The 18,244-nt window shown below is 41.1% G+C and overlaps 1 protein-coding gene across 1 annotated transcript; it reads left to right on the top strand.

The window, feature by feature from the left end:
- LOC310951870 (NUAK family SNF1-like kinase 1) lies at nucleotides 1-11,665 on the top strand. The gene is made up of 7 exons (XM_083920330.1): nucleotides 1-437; nucleotides 4,464-4,584; nucleotides 5,992-6,143; nucleotides 7,669-7,734; nucleotides 9,496-9,615; nucleotides 10,093-10,225; nucleotides 10,379-11,665. The coding sequence occupies exons 1-7, from the start codon at nucleotides 123-125 to the stop codon at nucleotides 11,584-11,586; spliced, it is 2,115 nt and encodes a 704-aa protein (XP_083776456.1). The 5' UTR covers nucleotides 1-122; the 3' UTR covers nucleotides 11,587-11,665.
- The last annotated feature ends 6,579 nt before the right edge of the window (nucleotides 11,666-18,244 follow it).

Below are 18,244 nucleotides of genomic sequence, written 5' to 3'. Positions count from 1 at the left end.
AGCTCTTAATGGGAACTGCTCGGTTACTAACAAGCGCTTTAGCTGCTTTTGTTCAGAGCTCAAAGTGATTTGGGGATCCAGTCTCAGTGACGGGTGCTCCCGACAGGTGCGCGGAGAGAGCTATGGGCAGACGTGAGGCGGACAGCAGAGGCGCAATGAACACCAACGACCGCTCCGAGCTCGGATGTCTGCGGGACGCGGCGTTCAGCGACGAGTCCCCGAGGCCGGAGAGCCGCCGTCCCTGCAGCGCAGACAAGCGGCAGAGAAACCCAGACATGGAGGCGTTTGCCCCGGCACCGGCTGCCACAGAGCTGATGGAAGTGAAGAAGCACCAGCACAAACACAACTTGAAACACCGTTATGAGGTGATGGAGACTCTGGGGAAAGGGACCTACGGCAAAGTGAAGAAGGCGGTAGAGAGAGCAAGCCTGAAGACGGTGAGTGTTAGTGAACATGATGCAAAATATCATTTTCCGCAAATTTCTTTTTTCATCGTGTGTGTGTGTGTGTGTGTGTGTGTGTGTGTGTGTGTGTGTGTGTGTGTGTGTGTGTGTGTGTGTGTGTGTGTGTGTGTGTGTGTGTGTGTGTGTGTGTGTGTGTGTGTGTGTGTGTGTGTGTGTGTGTGTGTGTGTGTGTGTGTGTGTGTGTGCGTGTGTGTGTGTGTGTGTGTGACCAGTAACGTGCTGAGGCTGAACCCAGTTCTTGCTTCCTGTGCTGCCAGGCTGAGATGCCTTTGGTCTGACTCACTCAGCACTTGAACAAGGGGATAACAACACTACAATAGGTCTCTCCACCATTAGGAGTCTGACCCCCTTAATCTGAACACAAACACACACGGACAGACATAATAATATAATTCAGTTTAATTTAGCATCCAGAATATCCAGGTTAAAGACATAATGTGAAGCCAGATTACTTTGAATTATTGAGGGTTAATGTCTACAGCCAGGCTTTAATCCTGCTGTGATCTGAGCACAAAGAGACAGACAACCCGTCAGCTTCAAATTCCCCTTCTGTTTTTTTTAGTAAACAAACACACTGTAATAGGGATAATCTTCTCTGCAATCAGATTATGGAAGTGAGACTGACATAATTCTTTTGGCTGCTTTCACTCTGAGACCTACATCTGTGGGAGAGAAAGGGCAGCAAGAGGGATAACAGAGGTCAGGTAGGAGACTGATGGTGTGTGTGTGTGTGTGTGTGTGTGTGTGTGTGTGTGTGTGTGTGTGTGTGTGTGTGTGTGTGTGTGTGTGTGTGTGTGTGTGTGTGTGTGTGTGTGTGTGTGTGTGTGTGTGTGTGTGTGTGTGTGTGTGTGTGTGTGTGTGTGTGTGTGTGTGTGTGTGTGTGTGTGTGTGTGTGTGTGTGTGTGTGTGTGTGTGTGTGTGTGTGTTTAGGAGAACAGGGGGGAAATGCTTGCAGAATTCCTTGAGCAAGTAGCCAGCACATACCAGGGATTCTTTGAAACAAAACTGACGTTATTTTTGGATACGAGACCAGGGGGGCTGTTGTTTGAGGAGGCAGAGGATGAGACAGTTTTAGAGCGAGATGGAGAATGAAGAGGAGGAGGAGTAGACAATAGTTCTGAGATTACAGTAAAGCTCTGGCTTGAGATTGTTCCTGTAAAATGTCTGAGTTGTTGTTTTGTGTTGCTGCAGGAGGTGACGAATGTACAGGATGAAACGGAAGGAAAGGATGATGAATATTGAATCTTGGGTATGCAGGGCCACTCATCTGTACTGTAGGCCACTTACATCAGTAAGGAGCCCGACTCATCTTTAAAGCTGAACTGCGTTAGAATAAAAAAACATTAAGATGTTTTTGTTTTGTGCAACGTACATTTTGATAGTGAGTTATTTTATCTGATATGTGCAGCTTCAACTATAACTTGTGTACCTCCATTTGTAAAGAAACATATTGTAAAATGCTGTGAAGTGAGTACACTTGGTTCAATTTCTTGCTGAGAGATAGATGAGAAGATGGATACCACTCTCTGATACGTGAGTGCTATCAATCTAACTCTTGCAGAGGATTTCTCAAAACATCAAGAGATTGCTAGGTTGTTTGTCTTTAAGAGAAGTCAAAGAAAAAGCAAACCGTAGGTGTTTTTATAAAGAAAAGCTGTCACATTGGCTGCTAGGAAAAGGCAGCAATTTGAGGTCCAGTCTATGTGGAACAAAGGCATAATGTTCCTCTTTTCCCAAAAGCTGGCATTCTGGGATAGGCGTAAACATGTGACGTGACATGAAGCCAAAAAGTTGCGCTCCTGTTATTGTGGTCACTGTCGTTGAACTTTTTTCTCAAGTTCTTTAATTTACTGATCAATTGATCAATTTGTTTCTTCTCCCGACAAAAACCATGTTAGCAAAGTTCCTCTGCCACCTTTTCGTAAAGAATCCAATCTTCATCAGTTCATGTCATCGACACCTCCACCCAAGTCACGTCTGTGCCAGCAAGCCGCAGAAGAGTATTTACATGGAAATCGAGCCGCCAATATGTGTAGGGTCTGAGCCGGCACATCAGGGTGCTAAATCAGGCCAGCAATATGTCTGAATATGCGGACCAGGCCGGTAAAGAGGCAGCCAAATTGCCAGTGTAAAACACCTCATGCTTGCTGACATATACAACAGTATATTGTTTGGTCCTACTTGCCTTTTTGGATTGAGTTTGTGTATTTATCCATTTCCTTACTCCCATCATCAGTGCACAGCACCATAGTACTGTAGTTCCTGTTCATGGCAATGGTCTGTGTCTGTGTGTGTAGGAGAATACCAGGACAGGAAGTCAGTGAGTGGACACACTCAATCCCCGTTATGACTTCACACTAACAAAGCACCTTCATCAGTCAGATTTGTAGGAGCCAGTGAGGAGCCAGCACAATAAATACGAAGAAGAAGAAGAGGAAAATACATGTTCTTGGTGTCAGGTTTAAATGAAGTCTTATGCCTGTGCACAACATCATGCATCTCTCTTTGTACATAAGTATTGGCTGCACCATTATGACATGTACGCCATGTACATATGAGATTACATCTGCATGACTCACGCACATAGATACTTATGTTCCCCTACATGCATCCTGTTACACTTTGGGTTAATATCTCACACGCAGCACATTATTTGCATGAACAATGAGACATTGTTAGTGAGAAGGATGCTTTAGAGGCCATACTTAAACATGACGCATACGCAGGACATTTGCATGCACAACGGTGAGATCATACCCACACTTCCTCTGCATACACGTGCCCCAAAAATGCTCTTAGCGCCCTGAGGGTTGAACAAACCCTCTCTTCTTTGTGCGCTGATGATCAGGCCTTAATGCCCTGTCCGGGGGGAAAGTCGTAGCTTAGATGGGCTGTAAAATACAAGCTTTTTTTTTCAACAGGTATTTGGATCAGAAAATATTCACAAGCATACAAGTGTACGCATGTTGATAGCTCCCAAACCACTGAGTATGTATGGCCAAATCGCCCTAATCCAGTGCCTCAGGCCTGACAGAGATGCCAGGGGTGTCTGGTGATGTGTCAAAAAATCCTCATATTTCAGCACATGTAAAGATACAAACCTTAAAAGTTCTCGTCAGTTATAGAATGTCAGGTCAGTCCAGAGAGTTCCCTGGAGCGTGTTTGTGTTGCATAACCATTGCGGTTGATGGAGCGTGTGAATCTTGTCTTCCAAAGTCTCATAGATGTTTATTTCCAGCAGCTGAGAATGCTGGAGTTGTGACCCATGGTAGAGGCCTGATTGCCCTTAGGGACATTGTAGGGATTGACAGAATTATACAGGGACATGATAAGGGCTATGTTAGGATGTCAACCTCTCAAAGCAGCCCTGTAGCCTCATGTACACATAAAGCCTGATCCCTCTCTCTTTTGTTGTCCTTTTTCTTACCTTTATAGATGTATAAATAGCTTGTTTGGAGCCATTTTGGTGACATTTGCTCTATCCAAGGAGGTCTAGGGGCTCATGTTGTGTATGACGTGTGTGTTTGATTGTTGGGGGTTATATCGAGGTACAGTGAGTGCCTGGGATTAATGAAGCAGAGTGTGAACACTGCAGCTGTCAACCTTCTGCCTGACCTCACACATTGAGCCCTTAAAACCTACATAATCACATCTAATACCCAGAATTTATTTGTATGTGTGTGTGTGAGCGTATATTTGTATCAACAGTATGTATATCCTTGTTTCCATGGATATCTATGCAAGTAATACATGAACTGTTTATGTATCAGTGTTTGTTTACTGTTTTGAATGACTTGAGTTGTTGTGAGGGAGAGGAAGGGGGAAATAACTTGAACAAGGGTTGCACAAAGTTTCATACAGGGTAACTGTCCCCTGATAATCTAATGCTGATTTCCTGCCATGGAAGATGAGCTCTGGAGTTCTGTTGTCAACCACCAGTGATCCAAATATGTCTTTTGTGACATGCACAGACTCAACATTGTGTCCTATTTTTTTCAGGTGGCAATCAAGTCGATCCGCAAGGAGCGCATCACAGATGACCTGGACAGAATCCACATCCAGAGAGAGATTGAGATCACTGCCTCACTCAAGCACTCCAACATCATTCGCTTCCATGAGGGTAAGTCTGCAAACAAAAGACACACACACATTGCAAAGGCACACAAGTTCCAAATATCATTGCAAATTATTATTTCACCTCCTCACCGGACAGATTTTTAGACTCTGAATGTTTAAACAAAAAAGTTACATGTGGCAAAATACATGCACATTTGATTTTATTTATAGTGCCAAATCTTACCAAAAGTTAACTCAAGACACTTTACATATAGAGTAGGTCTAGACCACACTCTATAACTTATTTCTGTTTTATAGAGAGTCAACAATTCCTCCATTAGCATGATCTACATATAGTACCAGTGACTTAGAGTACAAGTGTTGCAGTGAAATCAAAATAAGTGTCATATCCATTTATCATAGCAGTCAGGAGTCCAGCAATGCCCATAAAGGATAACACTCACAATACTCTATATTTTCTTTGTATCAACAAATTCTACTTGAAAGCCCAAACCAACCACAAATTCACCTCATTTAAAAGCATTCTCTATCTGCCCAAAGCCTGGTGTAGATTCTGCCTATGTGCCATAGAGCTCTAGATTTCCAATAAACAACGATTAAAAACACATCAATGAGATGTGTGCTATATTTCTTCATCATCATGAAGATAAACAGTGTAACATGTTTTTCGTTGAGCCCACATAAACCTTCCTGCTGAGGTAAACACTCACTGGAGCCCCCAACAGGTGCACCGCTCACTCCTGTTTGAGTAACATTTGCCAAAAGCTACAGTGCCCAGTTTTTTTAAGGCAATCAGTTAGCCTTTTTTTCAAAGGTTTTTTGTCCTAGAAATCAAGAGAGGGGTAACACATTGCTGGTTTAGGTCTTTTCATGAGATTCGTCTACAGTCTAACTGTCTGTCCTTCAATTTTCTCGCTAACAATCCATCTGATCAACTGCACACATGGCGGGTGTGTTGCTGAGGACCCAAAGATGTGCAGTGTCGAGTGTGAAGTTGTTTGGATGAGCGCCAGTTTTGAAGAAAGCTGAAAGCTGCGATACCAGAGGCCAAGCACTCGACCCATTCCCAACAGACACATTGAGCACCCAACTAGTAACAAAAATATCTAATATAGCCAGTCCTATTCTTTAGAAGTCCATAATATCTAGTATCCAATGTTGTATTTTATCCTACTGACACTTTTGTCATGTGAAGGAGACATTGTACCACTTACATACTGTATATACTTCAGATTAATTCTGAGGGAACCAGGAACCAGCAATCTTACTCATTAATCTCAACTAAAGGTGACCAACAGTTTGCAATATTTCTGGTTCCTTCTTGGTTTAGATGCAAAAGACAGAATTGCATCTCTTATCGTTGTATAATGAGGTTTGAGGCATCCCCCCGACACTCGTAAACACATCTTCAATATGCTGACCTGTATTTTTTTTCCTGTGTCCCGCGCAGTGTTTGAGAGCCGGGATAAGATTGTGATAGTGATGGAATACGCCAGCAGGGGAGAGCTATACGATTACATCCAGGAGAGGAGGAGACTGTCTGAAACAGAAGCCAGAGGCATCTTCAGACAAATCACATCTGCTGTCCACTACTGCCACAAGGTTTGCACAAACACACACTGTAGATACACACATACTTTTCTGCACATACTCTGCTGGAATTCATTATACATTTGAGATGTAGGCACGTGCTGGATTGCAAGCTGTGGTATTCAGCTGTGCACAAGCAAATACAGTACTGATAAATCCACCAAATCCTAATCCTAATGCTGAGGGGAAACTTGACTTGCGTTTTCAGATCTCTCTGGGTTAAGAGCGCATTAAGCCTTGATTGTTTTTGGGAGTCACACACTGACACATTTAACAAACTCAAGCCCTGGCAAAGGAACACATTCTTCGTTGTTTTTTTTTGTTGTGTACATGAAATTAACAACTGTGCTAGAAAACAGGAATTAACAAGGAAATACTTCAATCCTCCTAATACAGCAGTGCGGTACAGTTGAAGTGAGGCTCTGTGCCTTGCAGTCAGATGAGTTGGATATAAAAATAAATGTTTTTGTTTTCATTTCTTTTCATTTCATTCTCATTTTGGCAGTTTCATGAATCGCTCACATTAAACTATGAGATTTTCATCCAACTCCTGTAGCTTTGTAGTAGACGGGGAGGTGGATTTTGCGCTCATCTTGCCCTCAAACATTGTCCCAAAATAGACATGAATGTTCCCGGCATGAATGAATTATTGAATGTGCCTCTAAGGTATGCAGGGCACATGGAGGGATTATTAAAGCTTCAAAAGAAGAATGAAAATATGTTTTTTGTACTGTTCTCCAAATCTGTTCATAGTCATTAAAAGGTAGTAAGAATAACCTGGTTAACCACCTTAATTTCTTTCTTCTGCTTTTCTTTCTCTGCCTTGCATACACACACACACACACACGAACACACACACACACACACACACACACTGTACATACTGTGCACAAAACATTGTCTCAGGTCAAGGGTCATTTCCTCCACTTAAGTAGTTTGAAGAGGAAGTAATTAACAAAGTCAAGAATGCTATTCTGGTTCATTAGCCAGTAGCTTTAAGAGAAACTAACAGTAATGTTTAAAGCTTCCTGGGTGGCCACAGCTATCTATACAGCATTGTTTCTTCTTGTGATTTACTACCTATTTAATGTCAGGGAAACTCTCAAAGCAACAGTGATGCTGCAACTTTTCCTCCCGTCAAACCTGCAGAGTAGTCTTCCTCACCAGACTCCTAAGCTGTCTGCACTCTGTGGCCTCTCGTTGGCTCCCAGATGCTCAATGCCATCAGGGGATCAAATCACATCTCATCAGACGAATTAACCCAAACAAAGCACTTCTTCATGCCTCTCGATGATTAAACAGTATGAGAGCCTTTCTCAAGGAACGAAAGACACACTACCCTTCAACACGAGGCCCGAGTGGAATGTTAATGGTTATAAAATTATAAATGAAAGACCATCGCACTGTGTATCACAGGCTGGGTTTATATTGTAAGCTTCAGACCCTTCAGTTTTAATGTTTGCATGCAGACAGAAAACATCTGAATGTAAACAGGAGGGAGGAGCGCAGGACCTCATGTGTCTCTGCTCTCTTGCAGAACGGTGTTGTGCATCGAGACCTCAAGCTGGAGAACATCCTTTTAGATCAAGATTTCAATGTAAAGGTAAGATCAATAAAACATAAACAAACTCAGCCTTATCACTTTCAAAAGAAGTGCGATCATGATGCATGTTTTGGAAAATAAATGAGAGTGTTCTTTCTTTAACAAGATATTTGTCCCTGCATTAAAACACAGAGTCTTCTGACCAAAGCATTGCTGGCCCAAGCATTAAATTCATCTTGCTTTCTTATAATGGATCACCCAAAGACCCCTGACTGCACTTTTGTTTCGGAACACATATCTTTTTGACACACTGGCATTTCAGGAAGCAATCCATCACCAGCTTCACAGAGAGCAGCTCTTGCCAGCTCCAAAATCAAAATGCAAACAAAGTGAACATTCAGAACATACATGGGAGAAGTTTCAGCCCACAGCTATTTTAATGTGTAAAAGCACTAAGCCAGCACAAACATACTGCCAGGCCTTATAAAAATACCCAGGGGTCATTTTTTGCCATATTTGGGTATTCCTCTCCTTATACGGGAGCAGTGCACAGTCAAAAGGGGAATGCAGGGAATCCAGTGGCAATCGTGCCAATCGCAGGGTTTTAATATAAGTACACTCTCTGTCCATCAAAAGAAAACTATGTGCAGACTTCTTAGCAACTCTTCATTCATCACAAACCTCAGGGTCACCACGATGGCCTCTCACAGCATCCACGGGGGGAAATGACAGGTCCTCTGTGCAATGCATGAGTGTTATATCTGCACAATAGCTGTTTAATGGTATGTGCAGAAGGCAGACACAGCCAGACAAGAGAATGTACACTGCAGGACCCACACACACAAACACAGACACACACACACACACACACACACACACACACACACACACACACACACACACACACACACACACACACACACACACACACACACACAGGAGTGTGTAGAAAGTAAGGCTGTACAAACTGCACACCTCACATGCCCAGTCTACACATCATTATTGTGTACATATAATATCAACTGTGAGCTGGTTTATATACACAGTGTCATCATCCTTCTGTGAGGTCTCTGTTCCCCTGAACCTCTGTTCCACGGAAATGAAGCTGTCGCACTGAGTATATTTAACACCAGGGACTGATAGTGGGTCTGCGCTCATGTTAATAATCTCTTCAGATAGAGAGGAGCCTCGGTATGTCTACGCATGGCTCTCGCAGCCTCGAGTGAGTGATTGTTCCGTTACGTGAGTGTAAGCAGCCTGATTTTTTTGGCCCTCTCCTCTTCCCTCACTCACACTTACACTGGCAAAAGCCAAGCGTACCTATTTTTGGCTCCTTTAAAAGGAATTACACACGGGTAAGAGTTTGCAGTACATACTCACTGAAAAGGAATCTGGATTGCGTGAGGAGCGATTGTGTGTTGAATTGAATGAGTTTATGAAACTTCCAAAGGGGTCATTGTTAACTGATTACTATGACGTGTCTCAGCTGTTTTATCACCTGTGACTGTCACATAAACTCTTTTTTTATTTGACATGAAGATATGAACACAAAGATACACTTGCTGGACTGTTGTTTTGTGCCTGTGAAACATTTGCATGACACATGATACTTGTTTTTTATATTCTATCCAATACTGTATATGGGAGTATTTTTGTTGTATTGTTTTTACAATTCTTAATTTTTAAGGTTTTGTATATATTGCCTGGTATATTGGTTTAGCATCACTTAAGATCAGCCTTTTATAGATCAATTGTATTTAATACTTGGTGTTACTTATAATCAAAATGTATTTCATGGTCTCTCCCTCTCTTAATTTGCAGCTGGCGGACTTCGGCCTCTCCAATCATTTCCAGAGGGGCACTCTGCTGCAGACGTACTGTGGAAGTCCACTCTATGCTGCACCCGAGATAGTGAAAGGACTGCCCTACCAGGGACCAGAGGTGGGTCAACACACATGGCACTCGCTGGTTACCGCAGGAGTAATTAAACAGCGCACCAAAACCAATCTAAAAAGTAAAGTTGTGGGCTGTTTAACCAAAACAATGAGCTGGAAGATGGTAAATCGCTCTGTAGAGCTGAGGTGAACTAGTCTGGTGATGATTCTTTGATGGGTTTGTTACTACGAGCGACACCTTTTGTGTTGCATATCCTGATTTTTTAAAATAACTGATTTTGTCTTTCATATGCTTTTATGAACCTGAAAATATGTATAATATGGGTCCTTAAGTTTTCAAGATCTCAAATATTTGATTTAATAGAGCTGAAGAAAATCATAACATGAAGCACATTTTTTGAGACTCACACTTTCATTTTTGTATTGCTCAACATTAACATCATATACCCCTCATTGTGTTAAAATTAAGCCTGAATTTATTTTGCATTGGCGTGTTCTTCATTACGTGTGTGTTATATGCTAGGTTGACTGCTGGGCACTGGGGGTGTTGCTGTATGCTCTGGTGTACAGCAGCATGCCATTCGATGGGGCCAGCCACACCACACTCACAGAGCAGATCACTCAAGGTCGCTACCGCAGACCCAATCCACCCTCAGGTAACCCTTTACAATGTCAACGTCTCCATCAACAGTATATTTACAATCCACCAATACGTTTTATTTCTGTGTTTTTCTTACTAGTATCATTTTAATTACAAGGTTTTAGTCCGTTTGGCTGCTATAAATAACGGTTGACTCTGCTCCTTCCAGACGCCTGTGCTCTTATCGACTGGTTGTTGACAGTGCGCGTGGATGAGAGGGCTACGATAGAGGACGTGGCCAACCACTGGTGGGTGAACTGGGGTTTTGAAGAGTGTGTGTGTGACTGCCCTTCATCTCCACACCAAGAATGCCCCTCACCTCTCCTGGCTCGCTACATCGACTGGCAGAATCGGGTCGCAGCTACCAGAAACATGACCGTCGAACCAGGGTACCTGCCCTCAGACTCCTCGTGTCCACCTCAGGTCTCTCCCCACCACTTTTACTTCAGCTTACCTCTGAAGAGCGATAATGGAGGAGGAGGAGGAGGAGGAGGAAGGATACGTGGAGGAATGACAAGTCTGAGGAAGTCACGCAAGGAGAATACAATTCCCCAGACTGCACTGGGAGCTTGTGGTGGTGTTTGTGCAACAGCTGCCTCCTCTGCTGCGATTTCCTCCACTCCCACCATTGAAAGAAAGAAACCCAAAGGTATTCTGAAACACCAGAGGAGTTTTGACTCAGTCTTTCAGAGCCCTTCTAAAGACAGCTCTTCCTCCCAACCATGTAACCTTGTTCCCCAAACTTTTCGAACAAATACACTGGCCCACACACATGCTGATGTCCTGTCCACTAGCCTGTTGCCCACCTCTACATTCATTCAGCCCTCATCCAAAATGCCAAAGAAGGGGATACTGAAGAACTTGGAGGGGGGGTACGGAGGGGCGTCGGGTTATGGCTCAGAAAAAAGGACCCCTGAAACAGAAGTTAAAGAGGGGGGTGATGCAGGTGATTTGTGCCCCCACAAACAGCAAACTTATCTCCCAGCAGCAGAAGACAGCCCCACCATGCGCACAGAGGCAGTTAGAAGAAGGAAGGGGATTTTGAAACGTAACGGCAAGTTCTCTCGCAGTCTGGATCTTCCTGATGACCACCACTCAATGCCCAGGATATTCCCGGAGGCTGTGCAGCAGCTCCTCCAGGCCACAGGGGGCACCGAGGGGCGCCATAGTCGCCCCTCCAGTGTGGTGAGCGAGGACAGCCTCTTCTCCTCCGATTCCTTTGACCTACTAGACCTCAGTACCCAATCACGTCGCAGGATTTTCTCCCAGGGGAGGCAGCACAGCACCTGCAGCTCTGAGGAAGACCTGGAGCAGCTGAGAGCTGAGGCAGACAGAGTTGGTGCAGACAGAGAAAGACAGAAGGAAATGCTGACATAAGGAATGATGGAGATGTACGTGTTGTGAAAAATTGGGTTGAACACTAGTTCTTCAGTTCACCTTTCTGTGACAATGAGTGCCTGGCATCTTGAAAAGGCTTTAAGGTTGCATCTCAAGAAAGAGGTCTCAATCGTGCATCGTACTGTCATTGTAAAGCACCATTTCTTGGCATATTTGTCTGTATTATTGAATGATAAACGGAACCGCAATCACTGTCATTTCTATTGCATTCTGGATGCGAGGCAAAGTAGATAATGACTAGGCACAAAGTGACACCTAGAGGGGATCAAGTGACAGAATGGACAGTTGAAGTCACTCTGACCTGCTCCTGCAATAGATCTGCTTTTTAGATTTTACAGCGGATTTCCGTTCGGATGAAACGTGAAAATCTGAGTCTGGATGCTGCCATCTTGTAGCACTGCAATTTTTTTGGTAGTGATAAGAAATATAACTGAGTGCAATCTTGGATACGTGAATCCATGTATCAGTATGTCAAAAGTGACAATAAACAGAAAAACTATACTGAGAGTGTTTCCATCCACCCTCTTTTATGCAAATAAAAACCGGAGAGGAAATGCTGAAAATTTTAGTGGATTTTAGCTGAGGAGTATCGACAAAAGACCAGAACAGACCAAGTGCATACGTTGAGCAAAAGACAAGAACATCCGTTCAGCAGTGTGGACTGCAGAGGAGCCTGTACCGTTCAAACTAACACATGAAACAAACTTAAATGCAACACTTCCATCATCCTTTTACACCATTTGACTGGCACTCTTTTAACTACGTCCGCTTGCACTGGTTTTATTGGCACTTGACTGGAGAGTTAGCACCATCAACTGTTTATCTTGATACTCTCACTTCCTGCAACCACATAACGGTAGTGGATGGAAATGAACACTAATTTACATTTTGTTTAGCTGATTTTGTGGACATGCGGTTAAAATGTGCGCTACATTTGGATGAAAACCTCTATTGTGAGGATAAATTCTGCTAAACTAAACTGTTGTTATACTTTATGGTAACACTTAACCCCATTTTAATCTGTAAGCTCTTTATAAGAAACATTTAATAAATGGGTTATAACACACTGCAGTATGATGTAGTTGTAAGCAAGTAAGGACCTTTTAAGTGTTTAGAAATTTGCAGTATTTGTCAGCAATTATGACTACTCCTATAAAGACATTTTGTATTATTACAACAGTGTTTGACTACATTATATGTTTCTCCATCAGCCTCCACTCATGTGTGCCTAAAGGAGGGGTTTTATTAGCTGACAGATACATTATAAATGCTTACAAGTGCATTAAACTATGTTGTAAACTATTTGGCAAATGTTTATACTGCCTTTAAATGCTAAATAAGTTGATTTAAAGAAGTGTTACCTCTTTCATCACATCATTGAGTATAATTGTACTACACAGTAATGTACTGTGCATAATTTGCTCCTTTGCAGACAGACACAGTGTGAACAGCAGATGGATCACGTTGCTTTTTTTAATCATGACACCACCTATGCTGCTGTGGACATTTAAATGTATGCAGTTTTAAATCTGTAATAAGTATGTTGTTACAGTGTACCGTGTAAATATTGTGAGGAAAGAATTGAGTTAATTTTGTTCAAGCATTTCATTCTTTGTGTGTGTGTTGAGGGGGGGGTAAAATAAATTATGTGAACCTGAATATTTTCTAGTTGTTTTTCTGGTGAGAGAAGAAGAAAAGCAGCAGGAGATGAGAGATGACTTGAGGACAAACTGCAGCTTTAAAGAGAGTAAAGAGAAATATTTTTTATTCCAAACGTTACTTCTCTAGTCCTGTTCCTCCTTATGGTCCTGAGCACGAGACACAAGACGGAGAATTCAAAGAACGTTGTTTATGAACGACTGAAAGCTATCCATTTAATGAACTTCCAGAGTCCTGTGTCTCCATAAACACAGGGCTCTATTTCCCCTACAGACTGTTTTCACTATGGTCCATGTACTTAAACAAAAATGCATTTGAAAGGAGAAAACACTCAGCAGAAGGGGTCAAAAAAACTTCAGTGAAAACATGTCAATGCTATGAATGGATTTAAATAACAGAGATGTCATTTGAGAATATATGTATTATGACATCTGGTAATGTCACTTCACTTCAAGTTAATTTTACATTTAATTTGATTATTTTATATAAAAAAGAAGGATAAATACATCCACTGTGCAAATCTACATGCTGGAAAAAAGTAAGTAGTGAGGCATTTAGCATGACGATACATGCTTTTTCCTTTGTTTCCTTTACTGGCTTTCACTAAATATTTTCCTAAACCCTTGTGCAGGCCTCACCTCTGTTGAGAGAGCGAATCATCAGTGTCATGTAATAACCTCATATCTCTAAGTTTTCATGCTTTAATGCATATTTTAGGATTACATTTTCTTCAATGGATTAACTTTTCCCATCCTCTCAAGCTCCAGAGATCCCTTCAAAAGTTATAAAAAATTTCAAAAAGTCCATGTGCTCCTTATTTCCTGAAAAGCTACTATTTTGGACAGACAAGTTTTCACTGCGTTAAGATGAAACAAAGCAAAGCTCACCAGCAGGTCTTGTTTAGATGTGGCGTGGCTGACATATACACAGGGCTTACTTTATACCACCCACTTGCATGGTTTTAACACTCTCCTTCCTGATGGAACACAGTCGAATAAATTTGATGTTAAATCGCTTTGTTCATTTTTGCCTCGAGTCCAGAGCAGAGGTCTGATGGTGCCAGTTCAAAACAGTGGTAATCTCCTGTCAGTCACACAGGGACCATTCTGTTATGTAACTTCTGCCATTTAATTTATGTTTACCTAATATTTACACTGCATGCACATGACTGACTGCTGGTTAGAAAAATAAATAGTAAATGTGATCCTGGCTATGTGCCGGTAGGTTATGTCATCTCTGTACAAATAGTTGTATGTGATACCTCATCATTACTTAACAGGTGGGGCAAACACAGAATCATTGCTGTACATGGGATAACTTTTTCTTTTCCTTGTTTTATTTGAATTACTTTTTTTTTAGGTAAAAAATTATCCCACAAGTCAAGAAAAGAAAAGTACTATAAGAAACCAACATGAACTTTCTCAGCAGGATAAAGTTTGTTCACTCGATGAAATTTAACTTGGAGGACATGGATGAAAAGTGTGAGAAAAGGAAATTTAAACATCCAACATGATTTTTGTTTTTTATATTCATGATTACTTTCGGTTTAAGATTTTACCTAAACATAAAACATACAATGTGTTCATAAAATGTAATGCACCATGATTCAGTGATTGTGATGCTGTTCACTACATAAATGGAATGGAGTATATTTGGACAATACTTCTTCGTCTTCTGTCTTTTCATGTCATGTTAATAGGTAATGGCTCATATGAAATGTGAGCAGTCTTGAGCAGTAAGCTGTATGATCCCAGTAACTGTCTGAACAGCTCAAGAAACTAAACGAAGACTTGACTTTAATAGCAAGAGGAGGATAATGTAGGGTAACGGCATCTTAAATCATTTCCATTGTGTGTGGGCCTCCTGTCAATCACGTTGACAATATCCCAAAGCAGCATGGACGCGATGGCTAAGTACTTTAAAAATGCTGAATTATTACAAATATGTGTAATGATCACTAATGCAAACCAGGGGGAATGGGTTCATAGTTAAGTCTTGCAGGCCAAGAGGCTTTTCTTTCTGTTCCCTCACGTGTGGATAAAAGTAGCACTGAGCGAACAAAAGCAACCAGACTTTACTATTTTTTAGGCTGATTATTAGGGTTCTGGCAGTTAGAGAAAACAACCATTATGATGCAGAAATCCTTCATTACCCACATGCAAGAAGCAGTCACATCCAACAACAACGGCACTCAATTAAAGGTCCTTGTTTAAAAATAAGTATCTGTTGGAGAATGTATTCAACTTACAGCAGTGATGGTGACTTTTTTTTCAGTGCTACATCACAATCATGTCCCCTAAGAATAATTTTAAACGTTGGATCGTTATATATTTTAAATGTATATCAAATATATTCAAATGTATTTCTAGTTTAAACTCTTTTTGCTCTAAAGTAAGAAAAGCAGTCAGATAAATGTGAGGTGAAAATTATACTGTGCCTCCTATATTAAGCAAAATGAAAGTAAAGTCAAAATTAAACTTACAGTATGCCTCGTTTGATCAACCCTACTCTATCTCTCATTTTGAATGATAGAGTAGGGTTGAGAGGGTGTGTGATCAAATGTGTGCACATGTAAGCTTTGATTTCCTTGTCTTTATTTTTAGTGTTTTCTGATTTGCTTAATATTTTTTATTTACAGAAAATAAATAAAATAAAAGTCACAAAAAGCACCATTAACTCATAATTATACTTGCTGTACTTGAGTTAGTTTGATTTTAATGACCTTGTGACCGACCAAGTCTTCAAAATTCAGTTTTGTCTTCTGCTCAGCATGACCCGTTTCATCTTGGCACATATCATTTTCAGTTGTTAACAAAACATTAACCACAGGGATAATTAACATATAATTAATCAGTATCAGCTTACCCTCACTTGATTTTTGGTTGCTTCGTTTAATAAACCCTGTAAAGTTACCTTTCGATTAAGGACCATGGCCCTGAAATAAGGTCATATTATCTTAATGACGCTAAGAAAACCAAGTTAGATAACATTTGTGACAGCTGCAAAACAGATTATCTGACATTACAATAACTACACACAACTTACACATTTATTTCTGCACAGAGAGCCTCTTAAAATCTTCATCTATGACCACAAAAACAGAAGATATTTGCTTGAAAGACAAAGTAGGAGCTGATTGTTCAGGCCAAGCTGGTATGTTCCCATTTACGATAGGACCGTTATTACACATAATGTCTAGAGATAGAGCCGTCTTTTATCTTGAGACAAACTTAGAATGGCATCCAACTAATGATAATATTACTAGACATATTCAATCTTCTATGTTGGGATACAAATACTTCTGGATGCACAAACTAACAATGTCATCATCATTTGGAAAATCAATCTCGGACATGATTGTAGAGTCTCCAGGTTGTGTTAATCTTAAGATTTGCACTGGACTGTAAAGAACTGAGCAACAGTGTCATCTTGTGGCCATTTGGTGTAGTCAGACAAAAGTGTAATAATAGGTACAAAAAGTAAATCTTTAAAGTGTGTAAACATAATGATACATGAATCATGCAGACAGTGGCAGAAATAGCAGAAAACTATAATAACTGGAGTGGGAGTTTTTCTGACATTCATTTTTCACATGAATAATTTGTAGTATTAATAAATGCTCAAATTTGACTGTTGAAATATGTCAAAACACTCCATGAGGTAAAATGCTCATTATTGATATTGCTATTTAAATCACAGCTAACATCAGCTTGAAGCAGCTGGTATTGGCTGCAGAAAGGGGCACACAAACCAAAACTGCACTCTGCACGGTTTCACCTTGTTGTAAATTGTACATTGTTTACTGTCATATGTATATTGTTTTTGTCTGTCCACTTGGCTGCTGCAACAATGCAAGTGTGTCACTTGTAAGACAATAAAGCACTATCTTATCTTATGTCACAGTATTTATCCCTTTAATGTTTCATGTTAATGTTTCTTTCAAAATATGTTGGATTTAATTTCAATAATCGAATAAGATATTCGTTTTTAAAAACAGGTGTGCCGTATTCAGCACCCCTGCAGTGAAATGGACCCCCTCGCATTATAGGTGATATTCTGGATCAGAAGGCTGTTGTTTCAACCTATAGGAGTAGTTTATATATATACACACCGGTATATATATGCAGTGCATCCGGAAAGTATTCACAGCGTTTCACTTTTTCCACATTTTATTACGTTACAGCCTTATTCCAAATTGTATTAAATTAATCTCTGTCTTCAAAATTCTACACATAATGCCCCATTATGACCATGTGAAAAAAGTTTTCTTGAGAATTTTGAAAATGTATTAAAATTAAAAAACAAAGAAATCATATTTACATAAGTATTCACAGCCTTTGCTTAATACTTTGTAGAACCACCTTTGGCAGCCTCTACAGCCTCAAGTCTTTTTGAATATGATGCCACAAGCTTGGCACGCCTCTCTTTAGGCAGTTTTGCCCATTCTTCTTTGCAGTACCTCTCAAGCTCTATCAGGTTGGATGGGAGACGTCTGTGCTCAGCCATTTTCAGATCTCTCCAGAGATGTTCAATCGGATTCAAGTCTGGGCTCTGGCTGGGCCACTCCAGGACATTCACAGAGTGAGACTCCTTTGAGTTCTTGGCTGTGTGCTTGGGGTCGTTGTCCTGCTGAAAAATGAACCGTCGCCCTAGTCTGAGGTCAAGAGCACTCTGGAGCAGGTTTTCATCCAGGATGTCTCTGTACATTGCTGCATTCATCTTTCCCTCTATCCTTACTAGTCTGCCAGTTCCTGCTGCTGAAAAACATCCCCATAGCATGATGCTGCCACCACCATGCTTGACTGTAGGGATGGTATTGGCCTCGTGATGAGCAGTGCCTGGTTTCCTCCAAACATGACGCCTGGCATTCACACCAAAGAGTTCAATCTTTGTCTCATCAGACCAGACAATTTTGTTTCTCATGGTCTGAGAGTCCTTCAGGTGCCTTTTGGCAAATTCCAGACAGGCTGCCTTGTGC

This window comes from Echiichthys vipera (genome assembly GCF_963691815.1).
Source record: "Echiichthys vipera genome assembly, chromosome: 9".
Lineage (NCBI taxonomy): Eukaryota > Metazoa > Chordata > Actinopteri > Perciformes > Trachinidae > Echiichthys > Echiichthys vipera.
Note: the sequence above shows the minus strand (reverse complement) of the source record. Positions and strands in the feature narration are given on the sequence as shown.